The sequence below is a fragment of the Drosophila tropicalis genome, unplaced genomic scaffold, assembly GCF_018151085.1.
Source record: "Drosophila tropicalis isolate 14030-0801.00 unplaced genomic scaffold, ASM1815108v1 contig_562, whole genome shotgun sequence".
Classification (NCBI taxonomy): domain Eukaryota; kingdom Metazoa; phylum Arthropoda; class Insecta; order Diptera; family Drosophilidae; genus Drosophila; species Drosophila tropicalis.
Window position 1 is genome coordinate 75534 of NW_027173037.1, and position 12757 is coordinate 88290.

General features: G+C 35.7%; 1 protein-coding gene across 1 annotated transcript in view; it reads right to left on the reverse strand.

The window, feature by feature from the left end:
* Nucleotides 1-446: 446 nt before the first annotated feature.
* Nucleotides 447-12757, reverse strand: part of LOC137575112 (uncharacterized) — a 42821-nt gene continuing 30510 nt past the window's right edge. The window contains exons 3-7 of the mRNA XM_068287520.1: nt 3920-4090; nt 3695-3808; nt 3465-3548; nt 2805-2906; nt 447-2709 (exon numbers count right to left, since the gene is read on the reverse strand). Of these exons, the coding sequence (XP_068143621.1) occupies nt 1100-2709; nt 2805-2906; nt 3465-3548; nt 3695-3808; nt 3920-4090 (2081 nt within the window). The 3' untranslated portion in view covers nt 447-1099. The remainder of the gene's footprint in view (nt 2710-2804; nt 2907-3464; nt 3549-3694; nt 3809-3919; nt 4091-12757) is intronic.

Sequence of the window (12757 nt, forward strand, 5' to 3'; positions counted from 1 at the left end):
ATGGTAAGTCTTTGGGACGTTTTGTGTATTTGGTGGCCAAAATAGTAAACATCAAGAAAATGCATAAAATTAAATACAATTTGTTTACATTGTTTTATTTATTTTTAATCATAGATATATTTTTATATGGAAAATTTACTTGAAACTAAATTTTATGCTAGTTAAATAATATTCATACTATATAGAGATATTTGTTCTATATATTTAAAAAAATCGAATGTTTCATAGTATATATGTATGTATGTATATATAATATATTGAATTCCTTATCTATGTATATGCACGTCTAAATAAATTATGCAATGTCTAAATAATATGTTTTGTTTTGCTTTTTTATTATCAAGAGAAATACACAAAAAAAAAACAAAAACGTTTAGTTTTCGAGCAATTTGATGAGATAAATTATATAATTAATGTAGATAATATAAAATATTTTAAATTAAAAAAACTTTTTCATATTCAGTCTAAACGTAAAAGCTTTTTAGAAGATTGAAACGACTAAGAAATATTTTTTTGTTTTTGTTTTAGTTTAGTTTTGTTTTTCACTAGAAATTTATAAAAAATTAAATAATGAATTTAACCAAATATGTTTATCAATGTAAATGTGTGTGAGTGTTTATGTGTGTTTGTGATAGGAAGTGGGCGTGGCAATAATGAATGTGTGTGTGTGTGTGTTGTGTGTCGGTGTGCTCTTAATTATAATGTGAAAAATAAATTAGAAATATAACTAAGCAAATATTTAGTTTTGATTTTAAGAATTCGTTTTCTTTTACATCAACTTTGTTTGTTGTTGTTGTTGTTTTAGTTAATTATTGCATTTTGGGAGCCCAGCTTTTTGTTGTTGTTGTTGTTCAATTTATATTTTATATTGGTTGCTTTGATAATTTAATGAATATTTCTTATTTCAGTTTGCAGTCAATTTATCATTGTCCCCATTTTTTGTTTTCATTTTCTGTCTTCATTTTTCATTACATCTGACTACTTAATTTTAAGACTTTTTTTGTTTAGTTTTTTTTTTTTTTTTTTTATATTTGCTCACTTTAATGTAGGATTCGAATAGTTTGTATATATACATTTATCAGTTTATCATTGCGCCCAATCAGTAGATCCTTTGCAGATATAGACGTCCCAGAGGTATGGCCCGTTCGACAAAACTCTTTTCGGCTCGATTGGATATTTTGTCGCTGGACGAGCTACTGGTTTTGGCCACACCATCATTGTGCTCCTGACTCTCGTCCAATTTGAGGCTCTCGGCATCTGCCTTGGGATCCAGACCGCCGGCAGTGGCTGCCACTTGTCCACCACCCGAACCAAGTTCGTCGATATCCAATAGAGAGGTCTTTACTGGTTTCGGTGTCGTGGGCTCCTTCTCTTTGATTTCACCGCTTCCGCTGCCACCCCCACTTCCCATCTCTAGGGGTAAATCACTTATATTTTGCATGCGACTCTCACCAGATAGATCCTCGGCACTATTGATCAGTGGCACCATGGGCACCCTTTCCACATGGAGATTTGAGGCCGCTGTTGCCATTATAGGGACTTCCATGTCACCGCTGCCGCCTCCACTGCCACTGCCGTCCAGATGCTTCTCCTGCACCAATTTAGTGCGACGATGATCGGCATCATCTCGAGTCTCAGCATCGTTGATATCTTCCAACTCGGCTAGGGGAAAGTTCACATCCCGCAAACTGAAATCATCTTCGGGTAGGGATGGATAGGCGGGATTCGATTCTACTTGCGGAACGTCATCCTCCACATCCATGTGATGGGGACTCAAACTAGAGCTGGAACTGGTTGGCTCAGACTCAGTGGTGGAGCCACTTCCTAGAGAGTTCTCGGTGCTTATTTCCGTCTCAGCTGTGGTAAGATTGTTTCCCGCCGGACCTTCTGTGGTGGATATTATATGATAGATATTATCACTACCAGCTGTCTCAGGTTCAGCTATTTCGGATTCTGAGTCGGGATTCTCTACTAGTGAGTCGGGAAAACCATTTTGTACAAACACTGAACTGGCAGCCAAAGCACTTCCAGCATCAAGGATGCCCTCTGTGGTGTATTCTCTTTTGATATTAACCTTGTTGGGATCATTTTCAGTCAATGGTTCCAGATTCGAGACAGTTAAAGGTTTTGTCGGTTGGTCAATTCGATTGCTGTTCGGGCCATAACCCACTGAAGCAATGAGCTTTAAGCTTCCATTGAGAGGTTTGCCTTGCGATGGGTTCGTCTCCGAGCTAAGTGAAGTCCCAAACCCTGATGTTGCTGTCGTGCTTGAAGATGTTGCTGCTGTTAAAGGTGTTGCTGTTGCCGATGTTGCTGTTGGCGTTGATGTTGAAGATGTTGCTGGTGCATCTGTTGTTGCAGATGATGTTGTTATTGTTGTTGCCGCCGTTGTCGATGCTGAGTTTGCTGCAGCTGGGGCTGCTGTTGTTGTTGTTGTTGTTGTTGTGGCTGCTGTTGTGCTTCCCATCGCCGACGGCACACCCTCTGTGGTCATGACCTTTCTAATGGGTATAGCTGGTTTCGCCTTATTATCATCTGTTATACGTATTTCAGTTGGCTTTGTTATCTCCTTGATAGTTATATTCCAATTGAAGCCATTCGCTTGTGGCACCACACTTGGTTTCTGCAACAATGTTGATGCGGTCGATGTTAGTCCAATGCCTGCCAGCTCACTGCCAGTGTCTACCAATGATGGATTATTGTCAAGAACTGCAATAGAAATGGATTCAATAGATTAGTTCCGCTGCTGCTGACACCCAAAGCATCCCCCGCCCACGCACACACACACAGGAACACCCACTCACTTGGACAATTATCGTATTCGGGGCAGCAACGACCGGGCACATATTTGGGCAAGCAATCATCACGATGGTAACAGGTAACTGAGCTGCATACGATGTCGCCACCTGCAATAAACGAAACGAAATGCGTAAAGTGCGTTCAGAGATTAATAAAGATATGAAAGATTTTATGCAAGGCATACTCCTTGCATTAAACATTAAGGTTGCTCCAACACAAAGAAAAATTTAACACTCAACGAACATTCAATAGCTGCCTAGTCTCAAAATCGTTTTAAACATTCCTTAGAATTACGAAACCCTTAACCAGCATTTCATGGAATTTCTCATCGCAAAAGTCTCTTTTGAATGTTTCGACTCCTCTCGATGAGTTGCTTTGTATCAGTTTGGATTCCTTTCTGAGTCATATTTTTAATCACAAACGACTAGGTCTATTAACTAATACTACGCAACTCATATTAGAATCATCTAGAGTCACATTTTGAATCGTTTTAGGTGTCTGATTTTGATTCAGATCATTTCATTCTCAAGTCAAATTTTATTTAAAACTTATTTCAAACAACAAGAGGGCACAGAAATACATAGATTCATCGGGGTGAATATCAATAGTAAATAATATCTCTGTAAATATTCCAAATATAATAGCGAATTAATGTGGTTACTCACCCTTGCAGTAGCAGACCGTGCATGGTGTATCCGGATCAACCAATTTATAGCCATTCGCATAAGTTTTTCCATCCTTTTCACAATCTGAGCAAAACAAGAAAAGAAGTGAACAAAATTCATTTGAAAAACGCGGGCGGAAAATATTGTTGGTAGTGTGAAGAAGTTGGCCAAAATTCATGATGGCCATGGCTGGGCGGGATTTGCATAAATGGTCATGCATGGTCACTTACCGCATTTATAATCGGGACAACAGTATCCAGTCCGTTGTATGGCACGGCAGCTTGTCTGCTTCTCACAGAGCGCTGGGGATTCGGTCACCCAGAGACCATCGAGCAGACATTGGCCTATAAACCAAATTGGCGACAAAAACAGAAAAAAACAAGGAGAAGTGGCAGAAGAAGGTGAAGTTAAAGTGGCATTGTTACAGAGAGATTAGGTTTTGAGGTAGTGCTTACCCTGTGGCTGTTGCGGCTCTAGCGGGGATTCAGTTGAGCTTACTCCGCCATTCGGATTGCTGCTGCTGCTGCTACTATTGCTGGTGTTGCTGCTGATGATGCTCGGCGTGACCGCGACCGTGACAATTGGAGGAGATGCGGATGCGCTGTTGCTGCTCTCAATGGCGGGCACTGCAAAGTAGATAGTAAAAAAGAAAAAAACAAAGAGCATGAGGTGATGCGGAACAACAAAAGTGAAATGGGAGAAAGCCCAAACAGTCAACAATGCCTTTCTAAAGGAGCCACTGGCCCATACACTGAGAGAATAAAGCGTCTTGATAAGCTCAATTCGATGAAGGTCAACTCACACCATTAACGTTTTGTTCAGTGTATTCCATTACCCATGGTCCCGGGCCGTGTCCCCTGTTGCGCTTTTGTTCCGCAAGAATGCAGAGAAGGCAGCATCCAAATAGATGCTATATAGGACAATCGACCCTTTTGCCCTTCCCCAAGACACTTGGTACACACATATTTGAATGAATGACATTTTGATAACAGTTTGTTTGTTGTCGTAGTTTTTGTTGTTCTTACTGTTGCTTGGTTCGTTCGTTGGTGTCTGGTGTGTCGACCAGGTAAAATGCTATCAAAATACGGCAAAAGTTAAATGAGTTTAGTTTTAGTTTTTCGCTTTTTTGTTTGTCCAGTAGTCCATGAAACAGACGGACAACGACTCGTACTCGGAATCGGAGATGGAGACAGTCTAGAGGCCATCGTCATTGCCATCTCTCCTTATTCATTTAACCGCTGGCATTTCCATCTTCCATCTTCTCTACCATTGTTAAAATTGGTCAGTCCTCTAAATAATTCTTGTGATTGGCATCGGTTGTTAAAATGCTCCAACTCAAATATATACAAGGACAAGATCTCATCATATTTATCTTAAAGTTTTCTACTTTAATGTTGGGTCAAATTGTCGTTGTCATTTGGCACAAGTGAAAAATGATTAAATATATTCTGACATTAATCATACGCCCTGTGTGCCGTTTTCTAGTTTATTGTTTGCGGTCTCCATTTCGGTGGCTTGGTTGTTGTTAGTGCTTGTCGTGGACTATTTTTAGTCCTTTATCAAGGACCTACGCTAAAATTGTTTTGGTCCTCATTAAGCGAACTGCATCCCATATGCTTCCCTTTTGTCCTTTATTAAATCAAATGGGTGACGACTTCCTTGTGCTGTCTCTAAATGAAAGGACGAATTTCTCGTAATTTTCTAGATATAAAGCAAGCTGCATTCTTCGGTCTTTCAACAATTTGTGGCAAGGATGCAAAATGAGCGCATTTCTAGTGGTTTTAACTGGCGAAGAAAACATTTTCCATAAAATTCAAATTAAATAGTTCATAGCAAAATAAAAGCTAATGAGAATTTACATCAAATTTGGCATTAATTAATTTCAAATCTCTAAAAAAGAGAGTTATGAACTAATTAAAATGAATTTTTGTATAACTCAGACAAAAATATGATTTTCAACAATCTGTTTCTGGAAATGGTACTAAAATCTTTTGGGCATTAACACCATCGAATCTGAAAAAATTTATGGATACACTGAATGAGCGACCAACTGCAAACAACAAACGCGACACATTTTGAACAAAAGAATTTGCATAATACTTTGCGGAAAAAATAATCAAAAGCTTATTTACAATGCAATTTCGCGGCAACAATTTATTGTCATCTCAGAGATAAAAGGCCACAACTTACAGCATTTACATTGTGTAGGTGTATGTGTGTGTGTGTGTCTGTGAGAGAGATTGTGAGATTTAAAGGGAAACATTAGCAGTAACAAATTCTTAAATAAGATCTTACGTATACGTAATGTGACTTTGCTTTCTGTGCCTGTCTGTTCCACATGATGCCGCAGCGCATAATAATTTTGCTCATTTAGAACGTGTTGGTCAGTAAGGAAAGACACCAAAAATATTCTATATCTACATACATATGATGCACAATGGAAATGCGCATAAAATAAAAAAAACAAAAACGGGAAAACTGTCCAACTAATTGCAACGTTTCAAATTTCATTTCATTTGTGTGTGTGTGTGTTCCTCTTTCCATCCCTTGCATAACAACTAAAAATAGAATATAGTCTGAAAGTCGCAGACAGAATGTGAGGTGCATGTAGGAAGTATAAAAAATTGAATGCACACAAACATAACTAGGAAAAAAAAAGTAGAGAATAAATAGACAGACATTAAGACCATATATTAATAGCTTAAAGTATGCTTTAGATTGAGGGAAATTGTCTCAACAAATTTGTGCAGTAATGTTTGCATTGATTCTAAACAAATGTTAAGCTTTCTTATGATAAATGATCGCTGGCATATCAAGCAATTGTTATTAACAAATAGGTACAGCAATAAACAAGCGTTTAACAAACCAAAATGGCCTCGAAATATAGTCAACCACACTATTAATAATGCTTAACGCACAATTCTTGTATAGCAGAACAGTGAAGCAAAGTTAATTGTGAAATGTGAGAAGATTTAGTTTAGATCTGGTGTTGACTAAAGCCCTATAAAGGATAAGGCTATTGGAATTACTTTAATTTTGATAAATACAAATAATTATAAGGGAAAAAACATATTAAAGTTGTCCAAAATAGATGTAACAGATAGAAGATTATTAAAATGAGAAAAATAAATTCGAAAGGATATGCCAAATCCATCCAGTTTGTACTCAGACTTGCTCATCATTTGTTAGGTCTGTCTCACATTTATACTATACCAAAAATTACTTATACGACATGTTGACCACCCACGTCTGCTCTGCAACTTTTTAGTTTCCTTTTTCATTTACACGTATGCCAAATTCCTTGTGGGAATCCCTTTTAGACCCAAAAGTAAACCCTTTTATCAGAATCATATATCTTTTTTTTCAATAGAAACTCTCAATTACACATATTTTCAAAACAAATTATACTTGTCTATGTCAAATTTCCAGTTAAGTGTGTATACATCCAAGGTTCATAGGAAAACACTGGGAAAAACCATCCCACCTGAGACCTTACCCTCAAATATAGAAATGATAGCAAACAGAATGTTTCGACTAAATGGATAATTCAAATATATTAATGGTTATTAACCACATAGATAAGTAAGTTTTATAAATATCAACATAAAAAGTCTTAAGTGCCTAGTTTTATTTTGCTAAGTTTTCCCCGAATAGATCTTCTTATATTTCTTTAAATTCGACAAAGTAGAAAAATAGCTAGACGGTTTTGGACATGAAATGGGGTCAGCTCTGAAGAAGATCTCAAGAGGCGGACGGGCGATTGATAACCAACTAGATTCAATTTTCTCCTTGAACTCAAAAACTATTCTAAGAAAAATCATAATATTCCACTCCATTTTAGCTTATGCAAATTTATTTCAATTATTTATTAGTTTTTTTTCCAGTTGACTAAATTTTTAAGATTAGCGCATATATTTTGTTTCACTGTGCATTGCACATTAAATTATGGCAGGCTATAAATGTTGGCTAGGGGATGGCAAGAGCAATAACAAATCATCCCAAAAGTCAAGCTCAAGTCCTGTGAAAATTGTGGAAAATTGTGTCTTCTCATTGCTCTTGTCCGACTTTGACTACTCCTCGCCTCCTCCTTTTATCGTATTGGGTGCTCTGGGCCTACTTCATAAACTAGTCAACTTTGGCTTATGCGATGGCAAAACGATAAATGGTGAAGAGGAAAAGATGTTTTCTACCATTATTAGATTTTCGCCAAGTGGCCAGGACGTTTTCCACTTGAATGCTCTCCCACCAGGGACCCAATCCACTTTCCCCCTCCTGCTGCTATTCAACTCAACGGGGAGTCCTTTTTGCAGTTAAGCAGTTTGCGGTTAGTTGGACGGAAAATGTGTTAGTTTTGACATGGAAAATAAATTTTAATTGCACTAGACAGTCGCAATGCAATTGCAAAAGTTCTTTTATGCGCAAGATGCTTAAAACTCTTTACTGTTATCCTTAAGGACGTATTTCATAAGATGGATTAGTCTTGCCATTATATGAAATTGTTCTGAGATGTATTTATCACATCATACATTTGACCTGTCTTTAAGATTCACGTTTATCACCTGCCATTTAACCGTGTAATTTGTTTGCTTTGGGGCGATGAGTTTACATTTTATGCGGCCTTTTATTCACAGTGAGAGACAAAAGTGTCTGGTCGCTGGTGAAGCTCATTTATCATCTTTTGCCCGGTCTTTTTGACAAACCAAAAACAAAGACAACAAAACAAAAAAAAAAAGTAGATGAACGAAACACTCGAAAAACTCATTTGTTGTCATTTGTCTGACTGACTGACGGACTGTCTCTCCGTCTATATGTATGTATGTATGTATGTCAGTCATTCGGCTGCTGTATCATTTTGATTGTTTTTGATTGTTTTCTGTTCCTTTCATTTTGAATGCCATTTAAGCATCAATTTGAAATCGCATTCGCAGCTGCCTGACTTACGCGTGTGTATTTTTTATTTATTTATTTATTTTTTTTTTTTTTTTTTGGGTTTTTTGTTCTCTGTTGGACGGAACAGACAATTGAATTATTAGAATAAGCACTAAGCTGATTTAAACATAGGTAAATACACACAAATCTACGGAAGCATGACGGCATCTAATTGTCTTCCAGCAAATATGACAATTCCAGACAGCAAGTTTTTTGTTTTTTCAAATGTCAACTAATTCTTAAACAAATATTATATAAGTAAATTGCCACAAACTTTTATCGCGAACACACGAAAAAAGAAGAAAAACAATTTGAACAATTGTTTTGCAAATTTTAATTAGTTCATTAAAACAAAATCTAATCACATGAGTCATGAGGTTTTGCATATTGTTTTCCTTAATTTTTTTGTTTTAATAATTGTAAGTTGGGATAAGGTTTTGTTTTAAGTGCATTTTGATATTTTTAATATTTATATCTTTAGAAGTGTTCATTCTAACAGTTATTTTCAACATCAAATAAACTCCTTTGGATCAACTTTTCTTTGGAGAGTAACTACTTCTCAGAATCGACCTAATATACTTACCTACGCACAAAAGTATGAAACTTTGAAGAGGCGGCTTGATGACTGTAAAAAAATGGTTTAAATCAAAGTTTTCTGAAGATGCAGTGGGTTCAAAGTCATAAAAATGTGGAATGAAGAAAGATCATGTTGAAAAAACTAAATGAAATTATATAAAAAAAACAGCAGTTCGATTGAAATAAAGTTTATGTTGACATTTTGAATTGAATTTGAACAGCTATTATGGCACATAGCATCTTCTTTAATCAACATCAAAGTCTGAATAACATATTTTAGTCTGCCTTCTTTAAATGCTTAAATAGGATGGCTTAGAGAATAAAACCAGACCTTAACCGACTTCAACAAATATAAACTGTATGCAAAATATTTCAACTTATATGCTTTTGCTTTATGAAATTCCCATAAAGATTGCCTTTGAGATACAAATGTATCTCACAGTTTGCATCGCTTTGCACTGCCAGTTTATCAAATTATCAAAAACGCAAAACGTGTGAAATGCAGCTGCAATGAGAGCTTGTCCGTGACTGAGTGTGTGTGTTTGAATTTAGTTGTCTCCGTTCAACTAATTTAAGTCTGTCATCACCACAACAAGCACACTGTATTTAGAAGTGGCTTTTGTACCTGCGCGTTACCATTGCGTGTCGCACACAATGTTAGCAGCCCATCCATCCGCCTCCACCTTCACCTGTCCGCACTGTGTCATTTAAATTAATAATCACACACGACACACACACGACACACACACACACACATCATGATTATTAGTATCATCATCAGCCAGTAGCATCTTGTCATCTCAACTGTCTTTTTGGACTGTCATCGGGTGAATGTCAGAGAAGCCAAATCATAGAATTAGAATTAGATATTCTGGGCAGTTCCTCATCTCATGCCCAGTTGGCTAATTGTATATGTTTATTTTATAAATAATAATATTGATATACAAAGAGCACCTGCTACATACTAGTGATGAATTAATGTCACATACAAAATTATAGCTACAGTGGGTATTCATTGACAAACATAAAATTTACTAGAATTATCTAACTTGAGTGTTTCATCTTTCCCCTTTTCCATAAACTAACCTTAGTTCGGTGAAAGTGCAAATTACTTTTATTTGAATCATAATTTTAAGCATTAAATATGTATCCTTATATTTGCTTGCCCTAAAATGGTTGAGTAATCGAATTCGTATTAAGAGAAACCACAAACGAACTTTGTAATAAGTCATTAGGCCTCTTTCCAGGAATAAGATCAAATAATTGAAAAATTATAGCTCAAACTTCATCTAATGCTTTAAGTTTTAAAAAGATTCATTACATACATACCTATATAGGTGACTATATAAACAGACAGTAATGTGAGTAATGTGAAATAACATGTTTGAGTAACAATTGCTAAAAATTCAATCTTTAAAATCTAAGTTTATGATTTCTTCTTTAAAGTAAAGACGTCTCGGTGAAATAAGAAAAACTCAATACGTATTTATACAAAATTCAAAAATAATATTCCAATAAACCATTTCATTTTCAAAACCAAAGACAATTTGAAAGTAAATCAGGCGGTAAACAATCAATAAAGACTGGTTCATTGATATAAAAGATTCTTGTGTAGTTTTTTTACGAATTCATCTAATTTGTGGATAACCTAATAGCAAATCAGTTTTGAATCTTTGGAATAAGTTTTGTTATTACACTTACATAAAGAAGATGTAATTACTCCGTAAAAGTACTTAATAAATGTATTCTAACACAGCTTCTTCACTGATATAAGCCTTGAGGTTGGTTTTTAGAACTTAAACCTTCCTTTGCTATTTCAATTTGCCAAGAAAGCTTAAATAAGAAACTTTGGCAAGCGTGATAACATTTAAGACAAAATTTGACATTAGATAATACAGTATTTGGTTATAGTCACCAAATTAAGTTACAGATAAGTATATAAGGAAAACTTTGTCTGCAGAATAAACATATTGGTTATTACCTGCATAAGAGTTACTGCTGGTATTTTTAACGTTTTTGTTCAAACTTTTTTCAGATAAGAGTTCATGTTTTGTTTTTGTATTTTTCAAATGTTTTAATAAGCTAATTGACTTTTGAAAATTATGGAAGGTTATTGCATAAATTTCACTGTACTTATAGTCAGTGACCATGCAATCAATTGTGGGCATCGGAACTTCCCAGACGCCCAAAACTCAAAAGGAAACCAAATTTGGATGAGGTTTGGTTTACATGTAAGTTGACTTTATTTAATTTGTCAGTTGGTCTGTAAGTCTCTCACTCCCTCATTCATTCAGTCAGTCAGTTAGGCAGTTAGACACTCTGTGTGTGTGTGATGTAGATCGGTGTTAAAGTGTAACACACCATAAAAGTAAAACAGATGCCTCGCTTAAACGTGACCACAATATAATTACCCGCAGCGAGAGACACGCGCGAACACTTGTTGGCTACCAACCGACGCCATCTCCACCTCCACCTCCAGCTCCAGTTCGAGCTCGAGCTCGAGCTTCGACTTTGTCACCGAGTCCAAGTCGGTTGTCTCTTTGGGTCTTTAAAAAGCTAAAAAGCTAATTTACATGCCCGGCTCCAGTCGCTCTCTAGGCCAAGCCACTCAAAAGTTACACAAAAAACAAGCATTGAAAGTAAAAGTTTTCTCGTTTTGTTTTTTCATTTTATTTTTAGTTTTTTTTCCTCTTCTTTTTCATTTTTTTGTAACACTTTTCATTTTAGAAGTTGCCCAGAGACTTTGTCAGCCAGCATAAACATACATACATACATACATACATATGTATGGATGTTCAGGGGCTCTCACTGTGTTTGCTTTTCGCATTAAGCCGATTTGGGAACAAACAAAAAATTATCAAGTAGCAGCTGCCTGTCATGAATGAAAGTGAGATTCATTTGTGTCATTGTTAGCCCGTTACCCCGTTACCTCGTTACCCCGGTCGTTGGTTGGTTTCTGTAATATTTCAGTTAGCCACTGGAATTACAGCATACATGGCATCTTGATTACATCAAGTCTGTAAAAGAAACTTATGCTCTCTGAGCCAATTAAAGTAAATTGCGTTAAGAAATTTATTTTAATTTGTTTTTAAGTAAAGTCCATCACGATATTTGTAAGGGATTCACATAAGTTACCCTTTTGATGGTGAATTAGACTTTTAATGTCTTTTGATGGCAAATTTAATGGAGGATAAGTCGTTTTTGGATATCCGAACAAGACTAATTTAAAGGGACTTTAAGTCATATAGTTCATAAAGAATAAAGGAACAGTATATCGTGTACCGACCCAGTTTATTTTGCCTTTTTGATAAACTATGTGACCTTATAATATGGAGTAATTTGAAGTAGTTTTTGGTTCTTTGTAGTTTAGGTAGCAAGTTGCTTTTAGATTATAGATCTTGAAGTATTTTTCATTGTATTTCAAATGTACTTTACATTAGAGAGAAAAAACAGGAAACCTTTTTTTTAGACGCTTAAGATTTCATTAGAGAAGGGGACAGTTAAAATTTCTTCTTCTTGTTGCCTTTAACTTTCTTCTAAAAACCTTTTCTTTTTTGCTTATAGTACAATATACCGTTCTTAAGATAATACGGACTAATGAGCAAAGCTCTTATATCAATTCTTAAGGCACATAAAGATAAACTCCTTTTATCTATATTTTGTCGCTTTATTTAGTTTTAATTCTCAACTGGTTTGGACTTAGAAGACTTAGAGTTCTTGGCAGAGTTTGCTAATAAGAGAACTTTGTAAATCTTGAAAGAGCTCAGATTATGTGATTTGTGCTTTAC